This window comes from Salvelinus fontinalis, chromosome 2 (genome assembly GCF_029448725.1).
Source record: "Salvelinus fontinalis isolate EN_2023a chromosome 2, ASM2944872v1, whole genome shotgun sequence".
NCBI classification, from domain to species: Eukaryota; Metazoa; Chordata; class Actinopteri; order Salmoniformes; family Salmonidae; genus Salvelinus; species Salvelinus fontinalis.
Window position 1 is genome coordinate 95010403 of NC_074666.1, and position 19536 is coordinate 95029938.

The 19536-nt window shown below is 37.3% G+C and overlaps 1 protein-coding gene across 3 annotated transcripts in view; it reads right to left on the reverse strand.

Annotated features, from left to right (window-relative positions):
- LOC129832272 (developmentally-regulated GTP-binding protein 2) overlaps nucleotides 1-19536 on the reverse strand; it is a 96188-nt gene that overhangs the window by 29809 nt on the left and 46843 nt on the right. For all 3 annotated transcript variants that reach the window (XM_055896217.1, XM_055896225.1, XM_055896207.1), the window contains exon 6: nucleotides 828-918. In XM_055896217.1, coding sequence (XP_055752192.1) covers nucleotides 828-918 — 91 coding nt within the window. The remainder of the gene's footprint in view (nucleotides 1-827; nucleotides 919-19536) is intronic.

A 19536-nucleotide genomic window follows, 5' to 3' on the forward strand; every position in this document is an offset into this window, starting at 1 on the left:
GCTGGGCCAGACAGAACCCACTAACTAACCAGCTGGGACAGACAGAACACACTAACTAACCAGCTGGGCCAGACAGAACCCACTAACTAACCAGCTGGGACAGACAGAACACACTAACTAACCAGCTGGGACAGACAGAACCCACTAACTAACCAGCTGGGACAGACAGAACCCACTAACTAACCAGCTGGGACAGACAGAACACACTAACTAACCAGCTGGGACAGACAGAACCCACTAACTAACCAGCTGGGACAGACAGAACCCACTAACTAACCAGCTGGGACAGCCAGAACCCACTAACTAACTAGCTGGGACAGACAGAACCCACTAACTAACCAGCTGGGACAGACAGAACCCACTAACTAACCAGCTGGGACAGCCAGAACCCACTAACTAACTAGCTGGGACAGACAGAACCTAACTAGTAACTAACTAGCTGCTAGTACTAAGAACAGTACCTAACTAGTAACTAACTAGCTGGGAGACAGTACCTAACTAGTAACTAACTAGCTGGGACAGACAGTACCTAACTAGTAACTAACTAGCTGGGACAGACAGTACCTAACTAGTAACTAACTAGCTGGGAGACAGTACCTAACTAGTAACTAACTAGCTGCTAGTACTAAGAACAGTACCTAACTAGTAACTAACTAGCTGGGACAGACAGTACCTAACTAGTAACTAACTAGCTGGGAGACAGTACCTAACTAGTAACTAACTAGCTGCTAGTACTAAGAACAGTACCTAACTAGTAACTAACTAGCTGGGAGACAGTACCTAACTAGTAACTAACTAGCTGCTAGTACTAAGAACAGAACACACACCTCTGTACGTCTCCCTTGGTGGCGTCCAGCATCATGATGACCACGTCTGCTGTCCTGGCAACAGCAATGACCTGCCGACCTCGACCCTTACCTACGAAACACAAAGGTCAGAGGTCACCCAATCACAACAAAGAGTTAAAATCATCATCAAATCATAAAAGGCCTCTATATTAATTAATAGCTCAGAGATAACACAGCGCTCTATATTAATAGCTCAGAGATAACACAGCGCTCTATATTAATAGCTCAGAGATAACACAGCGCTCTATATTAATAGATAACACAGCGCTCTATATTAATAGATAACACAGCGCTCTATATTAATAGATAACACAGCGCTCTATATTAATAGATAACACAGCGCTCTATATTAATAGATAACACAGCGCTCTATATTAACAGCTCAGAGATAACACAGCGCTCTATATTAATAGCTCAGAGATAACACAGCGCTCTATATTAATAGATAACACAGCGCTCTATATTAATAGATAACACAGCGCTCTATATTAATAGATAACACAGCGCTCTATATTAATAGCCCAGAGATAACACAGCGCTCTATATTAATAGCTCAGAGATAACACAGCGTTCTATATTAATAGCTCAGAGATAACACAGCGCTCTATATTAATAGCCCAGAGATAACACAGCGCTCTATATTAATAGCCCAGAGATAACACAGCGCTCTATATTAATAGCTCAGAGATAACACAGCGCTCTATATTAATAGCTCAGAGATAACACAGCGCTCTATATTAATAGCTCAGAGATAACACAGCGCTCTATATTAATAGCCCAGAGATAACACAGCGCTCTATATTAATAGCCCAGAGATAACACAGCGCTCTATATTAATAGCTCAGAGATAACACAGCGCTCTATATTAATAGCTCAGAGATAACACAGCGCTCTATATTAATAGCCCAGAGATAACACAGCTCTCTATATTAATAGCTCAGAGATAACACAGCGCTCTATATTAATAGCTCAGAGATAACACAGCGCTCTATATTAATAGATAACACAGCGCTCTATATTAATAGATAACACAGCACTCTATATTAATAGATAACACAGCACTCTATATTAATAGCCCAGAGATAACACAGCGCTCTATATTAATAGCTCAGAGATAACACAGCGCTCTATATTAATAGCTCAGAGATAACACAGCGTTCTATATTAATAGCTCAGAGATAACACAGCGCTCTATATTAATAGCTCAGAGATAACACAGCGTTCTATATTAATAGCTCAGAGATAACACAGCGCTCTATATTAATAGCTCAGAGATAACACAGGGCTCTATATTAATAGCTCAGAGATAACACAGCGCTCTATATTAATAGCTCAGAGATAACACAGCGCACTATATTAATAGCTCAGAGATAACACAGCTCTCTATATTAATAGCTCAGAGATAACACAGCGCTCTATATTAATAGCTCAGAGATAACACAGCGCTCTATATTAATAGCTCAGAGATAACACAGCGCTCTATATTAATAGCCCAGAGATAACACAGCGCTCTATATTAATAGCTCAGAGATAACACAGCGCTCTATATTAATAGCTCAGAGATAACACGGCGCTCTATATTAATAGCTCAGAGATAACACAGCGCTCTATATTAATAGCTCAGAGATAACACAGCGCTCTATATTAATAGATAACACAGCGCTCTATATTAATAGCTCAGAGATAACACAGCACTCTATATTAATAGCCCAGAGATAACACAGCGCTCTATATTAATAGATAACACAGCGCTCTATATTAATAGCTCAGAGATAACACAGCGCTCTATATTAATAGATAACACAGCGCTCTATATTAATAGATAACACAGCGCTCTATATTAATAGCCCAGAGATAACACGGCGCTCTATATTAATAGCTCAGAGATAACACAGCGCTCTATATTAATAGCTCAGAGATAACACAGCGCTCTATATTAATAGCTCAGAGATAACACAGCGCTCTATATTAATAGCCCAGAGATAACACAGCGCTCTATATTAATAGCTCAGAGATAACACAGCTCTCTATATTAATAGCTCAGAGATAACACAGCGCTCTATATTAATAGCTCAGAGATAACACAGCGCTCTATATTAATAGCTCAGAGATAACACAGCGCTCTATATTAATAGCTCAGAGATAACACAGCGCTCTATATTAATAGCTCAGAGATAACACAGCGCTCTATATTAATAGCTCAGAGATAACACAGCGCTCTATATTAATAGATAACACAGCGCTCTATATTAATAGCCCAGAGATAACACAGCGCTCTATATTAATAGCTCAGAGATAACACAGCGCTCTATATTAATAGATGACACAGGGCTCTATATTAATAGCTCAGAGATAACACAGCGCTCTATATTAATAGTTCAGAGATAACACAGCGCTCTATATTAATAGCTCAGAGATAACACAGCGCTCTATATTAATAGCCCAGAGATAACACAGCGCTCTATATTAATAGATAACACAGCGCTCTATATTAATAGCTCAGAGATAACACAGCGCTCTATATTAATAGCCCAGAGATAACACAGCGCTCTATAATAATAGCCCAGAGATAACGCAGCGCTCTATATTAATAGCCCAGAGATAACACAGCGCTCTATATTAATAGCTCAGAGATAACACAGCGCTCTATATTAATAGCCCAGAGATAACACAGCGCTCTATATTAATAGCTCAGAGATAACACAGCGCTCTATATTAATAGCTCAGAGATAACACAGCGCTCTATATTAATAGCTCAGAGATAACACAGCGCTCTATATTAATAGATAACACAGCGCTCTATATTAATAGATAACACAGCGCTCTATATTAATAGCTCAGAGATAACACAGCGCTCTATATTAATTGCTCAGAGATAACACAGCGCTCTATATTAATAGATAACACAGCGCTCTATATTAATAGATAACACAGCGCTCTATATTAACAGCTCAGAGATAACACAGCGCTCTATATTAATAGCCCAGAGATAACACAGCGCTCTATATTAATAGCCCAGAGATAACACAGCGCTCTATATTAATAGCCCAGAGATAACACAGCGCTCTATATTAATAGCTCAGAGATAACACAGCGCTCTATATTAATAGCTCAGAGATAACACAGCGCTCTATATTAATAGATAACACAGCGCTCTATATTAATAGCTCAGAGATAACACAGCGCTCTATATTAATAGCTCAGAGATAACACAGCGCTCTATATTAATAGCTCAGAGATAACACAGCGCTCTATATTAATAGCCCAGAGATAACACAGCGCTCTATATTAATAGATAACACAGCGCTCTATATTAATAGCTCAGAGATAACACAGCGCTCTATATTAATAGATAACACAGCGCTCTATATTAATAGATAACACAGCGCTCTATATTAATAGCCCAGAGATAACACAGCGCTCTATATTAATAGCCAAGAGATAACACAGCGCTCTATATTAATAGCTCAGAGATAACACAGGGCTCTATATTAATAGCTCAGAGATAACACAGCGCTCTATATTAATAGCCCAGAGATAACACAGCGCTCTATATTAATAGCCCAGAGATAACACAGCGCTCTATATTAATAGCTCAGAGATAACACAGCGCTCTATATTAATAGATAACACAGAGCTCTATATTAATAGCCCAGAGATAACACAGCGCTCTATATTAATAGCCCAGAGATAACACAGCGCTCTATATTAATAGCTCAGAGATAACACAGCGCTCTATATTAATAGCTCAGAGATAACACAGCGCTCTATATTAATAGATAACACAGCACTCTATATTAATAGCTCAGAGATAACACAGCGCTCTATATTAATAGCTCAGAGATAACACAGCGCTCTATATTAATAGCTCAGAGATAACACAGCGCTCTATATTAATAGCTCAGAGATAACACAGCGCTCTATATTAATAGATAACACAGCGCTCTATATTAATAGCCCAGAGATAACACAGCGCTCTATATTAATAGCTCGGAGATAACACAGCGCTCTATATTAATAGATAACAGTGCTCTATATTAATAGCCCAGAGATAACACAGTGCTCTATATTAATAGCCCAGAGATAACACAGCGCTCTATATTAATAGCTCAGAGATAACACAGCGCTCTATATTAATAGATAACACAGCGCTCTATATTAATAGCCCAGAGATAACACAGCGCTCTATATTAATAGCCCAGAGATAACACAGTGCTCTATATTAATAGCCCAGAGATAACACAGCGCTCTATATTAATAGCTCAGAGATAACACAGCGCTCTATATTAATAGATAACACAGCGCTCTATATTAATAGCCCAGAGATAACACAGCGCTCTATATTAATAGATAACACAGCGCTCTATATTAATAGATAACACAGCGCTCTATATTAATAGCCCAGAGATAACACAGCGCTCTATATTAATAGATAACACAGCGCTCTATATTAATAGCTCAGAGATAACACAGCGCTCTATATTAATAGCCCAGAGATAACACAGCGCTCTATATTAATAGCCAATAGATAACACAGCGCTCTATATTAATAGCTCAGAGATAACACAGCGCTCTATTTTAATAGCTCAGAGATAACACAGCGCTCTATATTAATAGATAACACAGCGCTCTATATTAATAGCTCAGAGATAACACAGCGCTCTATATTAATAGCTCAGAGATAACACAGCGCTCTATATTAATAGCCCAGAGATAACACAGCGCTCTATATTAATAGCCAATAGATAACACAGCGCTCTATATTAATAGCTCAGAGATAACACAGCGCTCTATATTAATAGCTCAGAGATAACACAGCGCTCTATATTAATATCCCAGAGATAACACAGTGCTCTATAGTAATAGCTCAGAGATAACACAGCGCTCTATATTAATAGATAACACAGCGCTCTATATTAATAGATAACACAGCGCTCTATATTAATAGCCCAGAGATAACACAGCGCTCTATATTAATAGATAACACAGCGCTCTATATTAATAGCTCAGAGATAACACAGCGCTCTATATTAATAGATAACACAGCGCTCTATATTAATAGATAACACAGCGCTCTATATTAATAGCCCAGAGATAACACAGCGCTCTATATTAATAGATAACACAGCGCTCTATATTAATAGCTCAGAGATAACACAGTGCTCTATATTAATAGCCCAGAGATAACACAGTGCTCTATATTAATAGCTCAGAGATAACACAGCGCTCTATATTAATAGCTCAGAGATAACACAGCGCTCTATATTAATAGCTCAGAGATAACACAGTGCTCTATATTAATAGCTCAGAGATAACACAGCGCTCTATATTAATATCTCAGAGATAACACAGCGCTCTATATTAATAGCTCAGAGATAACACAGCAATCTATATTAATAGACCAGAGATAACACAGCGCTCTATATTAATAGCCCAGAGATAACACAGCGCTCTATAATAATAGCTCAGAGATAACACAGCGCTCTATATTAATAGCTCAGAGATAACACAGCGCTCTATATTAATAGCTCAGAGATAACACGGCGCTCTATATTAATAGCTCAGAGATAACACAGCGCTCTATATTAATAGCCCAGAGATAACACAGTGCTCTATATTAATAGCTCAGAGATAACACAGCGCTCTATATTAATAGCTCAGAGATAACACAGCGCTCTATATTAATAGCCCAGAGATAACACAGTGCTCTATATTAATAGCTCAGAGATAACACAGCGCTCTATATTAATAGATAACACAGTGCTCTATATTAATAGATAACACAGTGCTCTATATTAATAGATAACACAGCGCTCTATATTAATAGATAACACAGCGCTCTATATTAATAGATAACACAGCGCTCTATATTAATAGGTCAGAGATAACACAGCGCTCTATATTAATAGCTCAGAGATAACACAGCGCTCTATATTAATAGCTCAGAGATAACACAGCGCTCTATATTAATAGCTCAGAGATAACACAGGGCTCTATATTAATAGCTCAGAGATAACACAGCGCTCTATATTAATAGCTCAGAGATAACACAGCGCTCTATATTAATAGCTCAGAGATAACACAGCGCTCTGTATTAATAGCTCAGAGATAACACAGCTCTCTATATTAATAGATAACACAGCGCTCTATATTAATAGCCCAGAGATAACACAGCGCTCTATATTAATAGCTCAGAGATAACACAGCGCTCTATATTAATAGATAACACAGCGCTCTATATTAATAGCCCAGAGATAACACAGCGCTCTATATTAATAGATAACACAGCGCTCTATATTAATAGCTCAGAGATAACACAGCGCTCTATATTAATAGCTCAGAGATAACACAGCGCTCTATATTAATAGCTCAGAGATAACACAGCGCTCTATATTAATAGCTCAGAGATAACACAGTGCTCTATATTAATAGATAACACAGCGCTCTATATTAATAGCTCAGAGATAACACAGCGCTCTATATTAATAGATAACACAGTGCTCTATATTAATAGCCCAGAGATAACACAGCGCTCTATATTAATAGCCCAGAGATAACACAGCGCTCTATATTAATAGCTCAGAGATAACACAGCGCTCTATATTAATAGATAACACAGCGCTCTATATTAATAGCCCAGAGATAACACAGCGCTCTATATTAATAGCCCAGAGATAACACAGCGCTCTATATTAATAGCTCAGAGATAACACAGCGCTCTATATTAATAGATAACACAGCGCTCTATATTAATAGCCCAGAGATAACACAGCGCTCTATATTAATAGATAACACAGCGCTCTATATTAATAGATAACACAGCGCTCTATATTAATAGCCCAGAGATAACACAGCGCTCTATATTAATAGATAACACAGCGCTCTATATTAATAGCTCAGAGATAACACAGCGCTCTATATTAATAGCCCAGAGATAACACAGCGCTCTATATTAATAGCCCAGAGATAACACAGCGCTCTATGTTAATAGCCCAGAGATAACACAGCGCTCTATATTAATAGCTCAGAGATAACACAGCGCTCTATATTAATAGCCCAGAGATAACACAGCGCTCTATATTAATAGCTCAGAGATAACACAGCGCTCTATATTAATAGCCCAGAGATAACACAGCGCTCTATATTAATAGCTCAGAGATAACACAGCGCTCTATATTAATAGCTCAGAGATAACACAGCGCTCTATATTAATAGCTCAGAGATAACACAGCGCTCTATATTAATAGCCCAGAGATAACACAGTGCTCTATATTAATAGCTCAGAGATAACACAGCGCTCTATATTAATAGATAACACAGTGCTCTATATTAATAGATAACACAGTGCTCTATATTAATAGATAACACAGCGCTCTATATTAATAGATAACACAGCGCTCTATATTAATAGCTCAGAGATAACACAGCGCTCTATATTAATAGGTCAGAGATAACACAGCGCTCTATATTAATAGCTCAGAGATAACACAGCGCTCTATATTAATAGCTCAGAGATAACACAGCGCTCTATATTAATAGCTCAGAGATAACACAGGGCTCTATATTAATAGCTCAGAGATAACACAGCGCTCTATATTAATAGCTCAGAGATAACACAGCGCTCTATATTAATAGCTCAGAGATAACACAGCTCTCTATATTAATAGCTCAGAGATAACACAGCGCTCTATATTAATAGCTCAGAGACAACACAGCGCTCTATATTAATAGCTCAGAGATAACACAGCGCTCTGTATTAATAGCTCAGAGATAACACAGCTCTCTATATTAATAGATAACACAGCACTCTATATTAATAGCCCAGAGATAACACAGCGCTCTATATTAATAGCTCAGAGATAACACAGCGCTCTATATTAATAGATAACACAGCGCTCTATATTAATAGCCCAGAGATAACACAGCGCTCTATATTAATAGATAACACAGCGCTCTATATTAATAGCTCAGAGATAACACAGCGCTCTATATTAATAGCTCAGAGATAACACAGCGCTCTATATTAATAGCTCAGAGATAACACAGCGCTCTATATTAATAGCTCAGAGATAACACAGTGCTCTATATTAATAGATAACACAGCGCTCTATATTAATAGCTCAGAGATAACACAGCGCTCTATATTAATAGATAACACAGTGCTCTATATTAATAGCCCAGAGATAACACAGCGCTCTATATTAATAGCCCAGAGATAACACAGCGCTCTATATTAATAGCTCAGAGATAACACAGCGCTCTATATTAATAGATAACACAGCGCTCTATATTAATAGCCCAGAGATAACACAGCGCTCTATATTAATAGCCCAGAGATAACACAGCGCTCTATATTAATAGCTCAGAGATAACACAGCGCTCTATATTAATAGATAACACAGCGCTCTATATTAATAGCCCAGAGATAACACAGCGCTCTATATTAATAGATAACACAGCGCTCTATATTAATAGATAACACAGCGCTCTATATTAATAGCCCAGAGATAACACAGCGCTCTATATTAATAGATAACACAGCGCTCTATATTAATAGCTCAGAGATAACACAGCGCTCTATATTAATAGCCCAGAGATAACACAGCGCTCTATATTAATAGCCCAGAGATAACACAGCGCTCTATGTTAATAGCCCAGAGATAACACAGCGCTCTATATTAATAGCTCAGAGATAACACAGCGCTCTATATTAATAGCCCAGAGATAACACAGCGCTCTATATTAATAGCTCAGAGATAACACAGCGCTCTATATTAATAGCTCAGAGATAACACAGCGCTCTATATTAATAGCTCAGAGATAACACAGCGCTCTATATTAATAGCCCAGAGATAACACAGCGCTCTATATTAATAGCCAATAGATAACACAGCGCTCTATATTAATAGCTCAGAGATAACACAGCGCTCTATATTAATAGCTCAGAGATAACACAGCGCTCTATATTAATAGATAACACAGCGCTCTATATTAATAGCTCAGAGATAACACAGCGCTCTATATTAATAGCTCAGAGATAACACAGCGCTCTATATTAATAGCCCAGAGATAACACAGCGCTCTATATTAATAGCCAATAGATAACACAGCGCTCTATATTAATAGCTCAGAGATAACACAGCGCTCTTTATTAATAGCTCAGAGATAACACAGCGCTCTATATTAATAGATAACACAGCGCTCTATATTAATAGCCCAGAGATAACACAGCGCTCTATATTAATAGCTCAGAGATAACACAGCGCTCTATATTAATAGCTCAGAGATAACACAGCGCTCTATATTAATATCCCAGAGATAACACAGTGCTCTATAGTAATAGCTCAGAGATAACACAGCGCTCTATATTAATAGATAACACAGCGCTCTATATTAATAGATAACACAGCGCTCTATATTAATAGCCCAGAGATAACACAGCGCTCTATATTAATAGATAACACAGCGCTCTATATTAATAGCTCAGAGATAACACAGCGCTCTATATTAATAGATAACACAGCGCTCTATATTAATAGATAACACAGCGCTCTATATTAATAGCCCAGAGATAACACAGCACTCTATATTAATAGATAACACAGCGCTCTATATTAATAGCTCAGAGATAACACAGTGCTCTATATTAATAGCCCAGAGATAACACAGTGCTCTATATTAATAGCTCAGAGATAACACAGCTCTCTATATTAATAGCTCAGAGATAACACAGCGCTCTATATTAATAGCTCAGAGATAACACAGCGCTCTATATTAATAGCTCAGAGATAACACAGCGCTCTATATTAATAGCTCAGAGATAACACAGCGCTCTATATTAATAGCTCAGAGATAACACAGCGCTCTATATTAATAGCCCAGAGATAACACAGCGCTCTATATTAATAGCTCAGAGATAACACAGCGCTCTATATTAATAGCTCAGAGATAACACAGCGCTCTATATTAATAGCTCAGAGATAACACAGCGCTCTATATTAATAGCCCAGAGATAACACAGCGCTCTATATTAATAGCTCAGAGATAACACAGCGCTCTATAATAATAGCTCAGAGATAACACAGCGCTCTATATTAATAGCTCAGAGATAACACAGTGCTCTATATTAATAGATAACACAGCGCTCTATATTAATAGCTCAGAGATAACACAGCGCTCTATATTAATAGCTCAGAGATAACACAGCGCTCTATATTAATAGATAACACAGCGCTCTATATTAACAGCTCAGAGATAACACAGCGCTCTATATTAATAGCTCAGAGATAACACAGCGCTCTATATTAATAGCTCAGAGATAACACAGCGCTCTATATTAATAGATAACACAGCGCTCTATATTAATAGCTCAGAGATAACACAGCGCTCTATATTAATAGCTCAGAGATAACACAGCGCTCTATATTAATAGCTCAGAGATAACACAGCGCTCTATATTAATAGCTCAGAGATAACACAGCGCTCTATATTAATAGCTCAGAGATAACACAGCGCTCTATATTAATAGCTCAGAGATAACACAGCGCTCTATATTAATAGCTCAGAGATAACACAGCGCTCTATATTAATAGCTCAGAGATAACACAGCGCTCTATATTAATAGCTCAGAGATAACACAGCGCTCTATATTAATAGCTCAGAGATAACACAGCGCTCTATATTAATAGCTCAGAGATAACACAGCTCTCTATATTAATAGCTCAGAGATAACACAGCGCTCTATATTAATAGCTCAGAGATAACACAGCGCTCTATATTAATAGATAACACAGCGCTCTATATTAATAGCTCAGAGATAACACAGCGCTCTATATTAATAGCTCAGAGATAACACAGCGCTCTATATTAATAGCTCAGAGATAACACAGCGCTCTATATTAATAGATAACACAGCGCTCTATATTAATAGCTCAGGGATAACACAGCGCTCTATATTAATAGCTCAGAGATAACACAGCGCTCTATATTAATAGCTCAGAGATAACACAGCGCTCTATATTAACAGCTCAGAGATAACACAGCGCTCTATATTAATAGCCCAGAGATAACACAGCGCTCTATATTAATAGATAACACAGCGCTCTATATTAATAGCTCAGAGATAACACAGCGCTCTATATTAATAGCTCAGAGATAACACAGTGCTCTATATTAATAGCTAACACAGCGCTCTATATTAATAGATAACACAGCGCTCTATATTAATAGCTCAGAGATAACACAGCGCTCTATATTAATAGCTCAGAGATAACACAGCGCTCTATATTAATAGCTCAGAGATAACACAGCGCTCTATATTAATAGCTCAGAGATAACACAGCGCTCTATATTAATAGCTCAGAGATAACACAGCGCTCTATATTAATAGCTCAGAGATAACACAGCGCTCTATATTAATAGCTCAGAGATAACACAGCGCTCTATATTAATAGCTCAGAGATAACACAGCGCTCTATATTAATAGCTCAGAGATAACACAGCGCTCTATATTAATAGCTCAGAGATAACACAGCGCTCTATATTAATAGCTCAGAGATAACACAGCGCTCTATATTAATAGCTCAGAGATAACACAGCTCTCTATATTAATAGCTCAGAGATAACACAGCGCTCTATATTAATAGCTCAGAGATAACACAGCGCTCTATATTAATAGATAACACAGCGCTCTATATTAATAGCTCAGAGATAACACAGCGCTCTATATTAATAGCTCAGAGATAACACAGCGCTCTATATTAATAGATAACACAGCACTCTATATTAATAGCTCAGAGATAACACAGCGCTCTATATTAATAGCTCAGAGATAACACAGCGCTCTATATTAATAGCTCAGAGATAACACAGCGCTCTATATTAATAGCTCAGAGATAACACAGCGCTCTATATTAATAGCTCAGAGATAACACAGCTCTCTATATTAATAGCTCAGAGATAACACAGCGCTCTATATTAATAGATAACACAGCACTCTATATTAATAGCTCAGAGATAACACAGCGCTCTATATTAATAGCTCAGAGATAACACAGCGCTCTATATTAATAGCTCAGAGATAACACAGCGCTCTATATTAATAGCTCAGAGATAACACAGCGCTCTATATTAATAGATAACACAGCGCTCTATATTAATAGCCCAGAGATAACACAGCGCTCTATATTAATAGCTCAGAGATAACACAGCGCTCTATATTAATAGATAACACAGTGCTCTATATTAATAGCCCAGAGATAACACAGCGCTCTATATTAATAGCCCAGAGATAACACAGCGCTCTATATTAATAGCTCAGAGATAACACAGCGCTCTATATTAATAGATAACACAGCGCTCTATATTAATAGCCCAGAGATAACACAGCGCTCTATATTAATAGCCCAGAGATAACACAGTGCTCTATATTAATAGCCCAGAGATAACACAGCGCTCTATATTAATAGCTCAGAGATAACACAGCGCTCTATATTAATAGATAACACAGCGCTCTATATTAATAGCCCAGAGATAACACAGCGCTCTATATTAATAGATAACACAGCGCTCTATATTAATAGATAACACAGCGCTCTATATTAATAGCCCAGAGATAACACAGCGCTCTATATTAATAGATAACACAGCGCTCTATATTAATAGCTCAGAGATAACACAGCGCTCTATATTAATAGCCCAGAGATAACACAGCGCTCTATATTAATAGCCAATAGATAACACAGCGCTCTATATTAATAGCTCAGAGATAACACAGCGCTCTATTTTAATAGCTCAGAGATAACACAGCGCTCTATATTAATAGATAACACAGCGCTCTATATTAATAGCTCAGAGATAACACAGCGCTCTATATTAATAGCTCAGAGATAACACAGCGCTCTATATTAATAGCCCAGAGATAACACAGCGCTCTATATTAATAGCCAATAGATAACACAGCGCTCTATATTAATAGCTCAGAGATAACACAGCGCTCTATATTAATAGCTCAGAGATAACACAGCGCTCTATATTAATATCCCAGAGATAACACAGTGCTCTATAGTAATAGCTCAGAGATAACACAGCGCTCTATATTAATAGATAACACAGCGCTCTATATTAATAGATAACACAGCGCTCTATATTAATAGCCCAGAGATAACACAGCGCTCTATATTAATAGATAACACAGCGCTCTATATTAATAGCTCAGAGATAACACAGCGCTCTATATTAATAGATAACACAGCGCTCTATATTAATAGATAACACAGCGCTCTATATTAATAGCCCAGAGATAACACAGCGCTCTATATTAATAGATAACACAGCGCTCTATATTAATAGCTCAGAGATAACACAGTGCTCTATATTAATAGCCCAGAGATAACACAGTGCTCTATATTAATAGCTCAGAGATAACACAGCGCTCTATATTAATAGCTCAGAGATAACACAGCGCTCTATATTAATAGCTCAGAGATAACACAGTGCTCTATATTAATAGCTCAGAGATAACACAGCGCTCTATATTAATATCTCAGAGATAACACAGCGCTCTATATTAATAGCTCAGAGATAACACAGCAATCTATATTAATAGACCAGAGATAACACAGCGCTCTATATTAATAGCCCAGAGATAACACAGCGCTCTATAATAATAGCTCAGAGATAACACAGCGCTCTATATTAATAGCTCAGAGATAACACAGCGCTCTATATTAATAGCTCAGAGATAACACGGCGCTCTATATTAATAGCTCAGAGATAACACAGCGCTCTATATTAATAGCCCAGAGATAACACAGTGCTCTATATTAATAGCTCAGAGATAACACAGCGCTCTATATTAATAGCTCAGAGATAACACAGCGCTCTATATTAATAGCCCAGAGATAACACAGTGCTCTATATTAATAGCTCAGAGATAACACAGCGCTCTATATTAATAGATAACACAGTGCTCTATATTAATAGATAACACAGTGCTCTATATTAATAGATAACACAGCGCTCTATATTAATAGATAACACAGCGCTCTATATTAATAGATAACACAGCGCTCTATATTAATAGGTCAGAGATAACACAGCGCTCTATATTAATAGCTCAGAGATAACACAGCGCTCTATATTAATAGCTCAGAGATAACACAGCGCTCTATATTAATAGCTCAGAGATAACACAGGGCTCTATATTAATAGCTCAGAGATAACACAGCGCTCTATATTAATAGCTCAGAGATAACACAGCGCTCTATATTAATAGCTCAGAGATAACACAGCTCTCTATATTAATAGCTCAGAGATAACACAGCGCTCTATATTAATAGCTCAGAGACAACACAGCGCTCTATATTAATAGCTCAGAGATAACACAGCGCTCTGTATTAATAGCTCAGAGATAACACAGCTCTCTATATTAATAGATAACACAGCGCTCTATATTAATAGCCCAGAGATAACACAGCGCTCTATATTAATAGCTCAGAGATAACACAGCGCTCTATATTAATAGATAACACAGCGCTCTATATTAATAGCCCAGAGATAACACAGCGCTCTATATTAATAGATAACACAGCGCTCTATATTAATAGCTCAGAGATAACACAGCGCTCTATATTAATAGCTCAGAGATAACACAGCGCTCTATATTAATAGCTCAGAGATAACACAGCGCTCTATATTAATAGCTCAGAGATAACACAGTGCTCTATATTAATAGATAACACAGCGCTCTATATTAATAGCTCAGAGATAACACAGCGCTCTATATTAATAGATAACACAGTGCTCTATATTAATAGCCCAGAGATAACACAGCGCTCTATATTAATAGCCCAGAGATAACACAGCGCTCTATATTAATAGCTCAGAGATAACACAGCGCTCTATATTAATAGATAACACAGCGCTCTATATTAATAGCCCAGAGATAACACAGCGCTCTATATTAATAGCCCAGAGATAACACAGCGCTCTATATTAATAGCTCAGAGATAACACAGCGCTCTATATTAATAGATAACACAGCGCTCTATATTAATAGCCCAGAGATAACACAGCGCTCTATATCAATAGATAACACAGCGCTCTATATTAATAGATAACACAGCGCTCTATATTAATAGCCCAGAGATAACACAGCGCTCTATATTAATAGATAACACAGCGCTCTATATTAATAGCTCAGAGATAACACAGCGCTCTATATTAATAGCCCAGAGATAACACAGCGCTCTATATTAATAGCCCAGAGATAACACAGCGCTCTATGTTAATAGCCCAGAGATAACACAGCGCTCTATATTAATAGCTCAGAGATAACACAGCGCTCTATATTAATAGCCCAGAGATAACACAGCGCTCTATATTAATAGCTCAGAGATAACACAGCGCTCTATATTAATAGCCCAGAGATAACACAGCGCTCTATATTAATAGCTCAGAGATAACACAGCGCTCTATATTAATAGCTCAGAGATAACACAGCGCTCTATATTAATAGCTCAGAGATAACACAGCGCTCTATATTAATAGCCCAGAGATAACACAGTGCTCTATATTAATAGCTCAGAGATAACACAGCGCTCTATATTAATAGATAACACAGTGCTCTATATTAATAGATAACACAGTGCTCTATATTAATAGATAACACAGCGCTCTATATTAATAGATAACACAGCGCTCTATATTAATAGATAACACAGCGCTCTATATTAATAGCTCAGAGATAACACAGCGCTCTATATTAATAGGTCAGAGATAACACAGCGCTCTATATTAATAGCTCAGAGATAACACAGCGCTCTATATTAATAGCTCAGAGATAACACAGCGCTCTATATTAATAGCTCAGAGATAACACAGGGCTCTATATTAATAGCTCAGAGATAACACAGCGCTCTATATTAATAGCTCAGAGATAACACAGCGCTCTATATTAATAGCTCAGAGATAACACAGCTCTCTATATTAATAGCTCAGAGATAACACAGCGCTCTATATTAATAGCTCAGAGACAACACAGCGCTCTATATTAATAGCTCAGAGATAACACAGCGCTCTGTATTAATAGCTCAGAGATAACACAGCTCTCTATATTAATAGATAACACAGCGCTCTATATTAATAGCCCAGAGATAACACAGCGCTCTATATTAATAGCTCAGAGATAACACAGCGCTCTATATTAATAGATAACACAGCGCTCTATATTAATAGCCCAGAGATAACACAGCGCTCTATATTAATAGATAACACAGCGCTCTATATTAATAGCTCAGAGATAACACAGCGCTCTATATTAATAGCTCAGAGATAACACAGCGCTCTATATTAATAGCTCAGAGATAACACAGCGCTCTATATTAATAGCTCAGAGATAACACAGTGCTCTATATTAATAGATAACACAGCGCTCTATATTAATAGCTCAGAGATAACACAGCGCTCTATATTAATAGATAACACAGTGCTCTATATTAATAGCCCAGAGATAACACAGCGCTCTATATTAATAGCCCAGAGATAACACAGCGCTCTATATTAATAGCTCAGAGATAACACAGCGCTCTATATTAATAGATAACACAGCGCTCTATATTAATAGCCCAGAGATAACACAGCGCTCTATATTAATAGCCCAGAGATAACACAGCGCTCTATATTAATAGCTCAGAGATAACACAGCGCTCTATATTAATAGATAACACAGCGCTCTATATTAATAGCCCAGAGATAACACAGCGCTCTATATTAATAGATAACACAGCGCTCTATATTAATAGATAACACAGCGCTCTATATTAATAGCCCAGAGATAACACAGCGCTCTATATTAATAGATAACACAGCGCTCTATATTAATAGCTCAGAGATAACACAGCGCTCTATATTAATAGCCCAGAGATAACACAGCGCTCTATATTAATAGCCCAGAGATAACACAGCGCTCTATGTTAATAGCCCAGAGATAACACAGCGCTCTATATTAATAGCTCAGAGATAACACAGCGCTCTATATTAATAGCCCAGAGATAACACAGCGCTCTATATTAATAGCTCAGAGATAACACAGCGCTCTATATTAATAGCTCAGAGATAACACAGCACTCTATATTAATAGCTCAGAGATAACACAGCGCTCTATATTAATAGCCCAGAGATAACACAGCGCTCTATATTAATAGCCAATAGATAACACAGCGCTCTATATTAATAGCTCAGAGATAACACAGCGCTCTATATTAATAGCTCAGAGATAACACAGCGCTCTATATTAATAGATAACACAGCGCTCTATATTAATAGCTCAGAGATAACACAGCGCTCTATATTAATAGCTCAGAGATAACACAGCGCTCTATATTAATAGCCCAGAGATAACACAGCGCTCTATATTAATAGCCAATAGATAACACAGCGCTCTATATTAATAGCTCAGAGATAACACAGCGCTCTTTATTAATAGCTCAGAGATAACACAGCGCTCTATATTAATAGATAACACAGCGCTCTATATTAATAGCCCAGAGATAACACAGCGCTCTATATTAATAGCTCAGAGATAACACAGCGCTCTATATTAATAGCTCAGAGATAACACAGCGCTCTATATTAATATCCCAGAGATAACACAGTGCTCTATAGTAATAGCTCAGAGATAACACAGCGCTCTATATTAATAGATAACACAGCGCTCTATATTAATAGATAACACAGCGCTCTATATTAATAGCCCAGAGATAACACAGCGCTCTATATTAATAGATAACACAGCGCTCTATATTAATAGCTCAGAGATAACACAGCGCTCTATATTAATAGATAACACAGCGCTCTATATTAATAGATAACACAGCGCTCTATATTAATAGCCCAGAGATAACACAGCACTCTATATTAATAGATAACACAGCGCTCTATATTAATAGCTCAGAGATAACACAGTGCTCTATATTAATAGCCCAGAGATAACACAGTGCTCTATATTAATAGCTCAGAGATAACACAGCGCTCTATGTTAATAGCCCAGAGATAACACAGCGCTCTATATTAATAGCTCAGAGATAACACAGTGCTCTATATTAATAGCCCAGAGATAACACAGCGCTCTATATTAATAGCCCAGAGATAACACAGCGCTCTATGTTAATAGCCCAGAGATAACACAGCGCTCTATATTAATAGCTCAGAGATAACACAGCGCTCTATATTAATAGCCCAGAGATAACACAGCGCTCTATATTAATAGCTCAGAGATAACACAGCGCTCTATATTAATAGCTCAGAGATAACACAGCACTCTATATTAATAGCTCAGAGATAACACAGCGCTCTATATTAATAGCCCAGAGATAACACAGCGCTCTATATTAATAGCCAATAGATAACACAGCGCTCTATATTAATAGCTCAGAGATAACACAGCGCTCTATATTAATAGCTCAGAGATAACACAGCGCTCTATATTAATAGATAACACAGCGCTCTATATTAATAGCTCAGAGATAACACAGCGCTCTATATTAATAGCTCAGAGATAACACAGCGCTCTATATTAATAGCCCAGAGATAACACAGCGCTCTATATTAATAGCCAATAGATAACACAGCGCTCTATATTAATAGCTCAGAGATAACACAGCGCTCTTTATTAATAGCTCAGAGATAA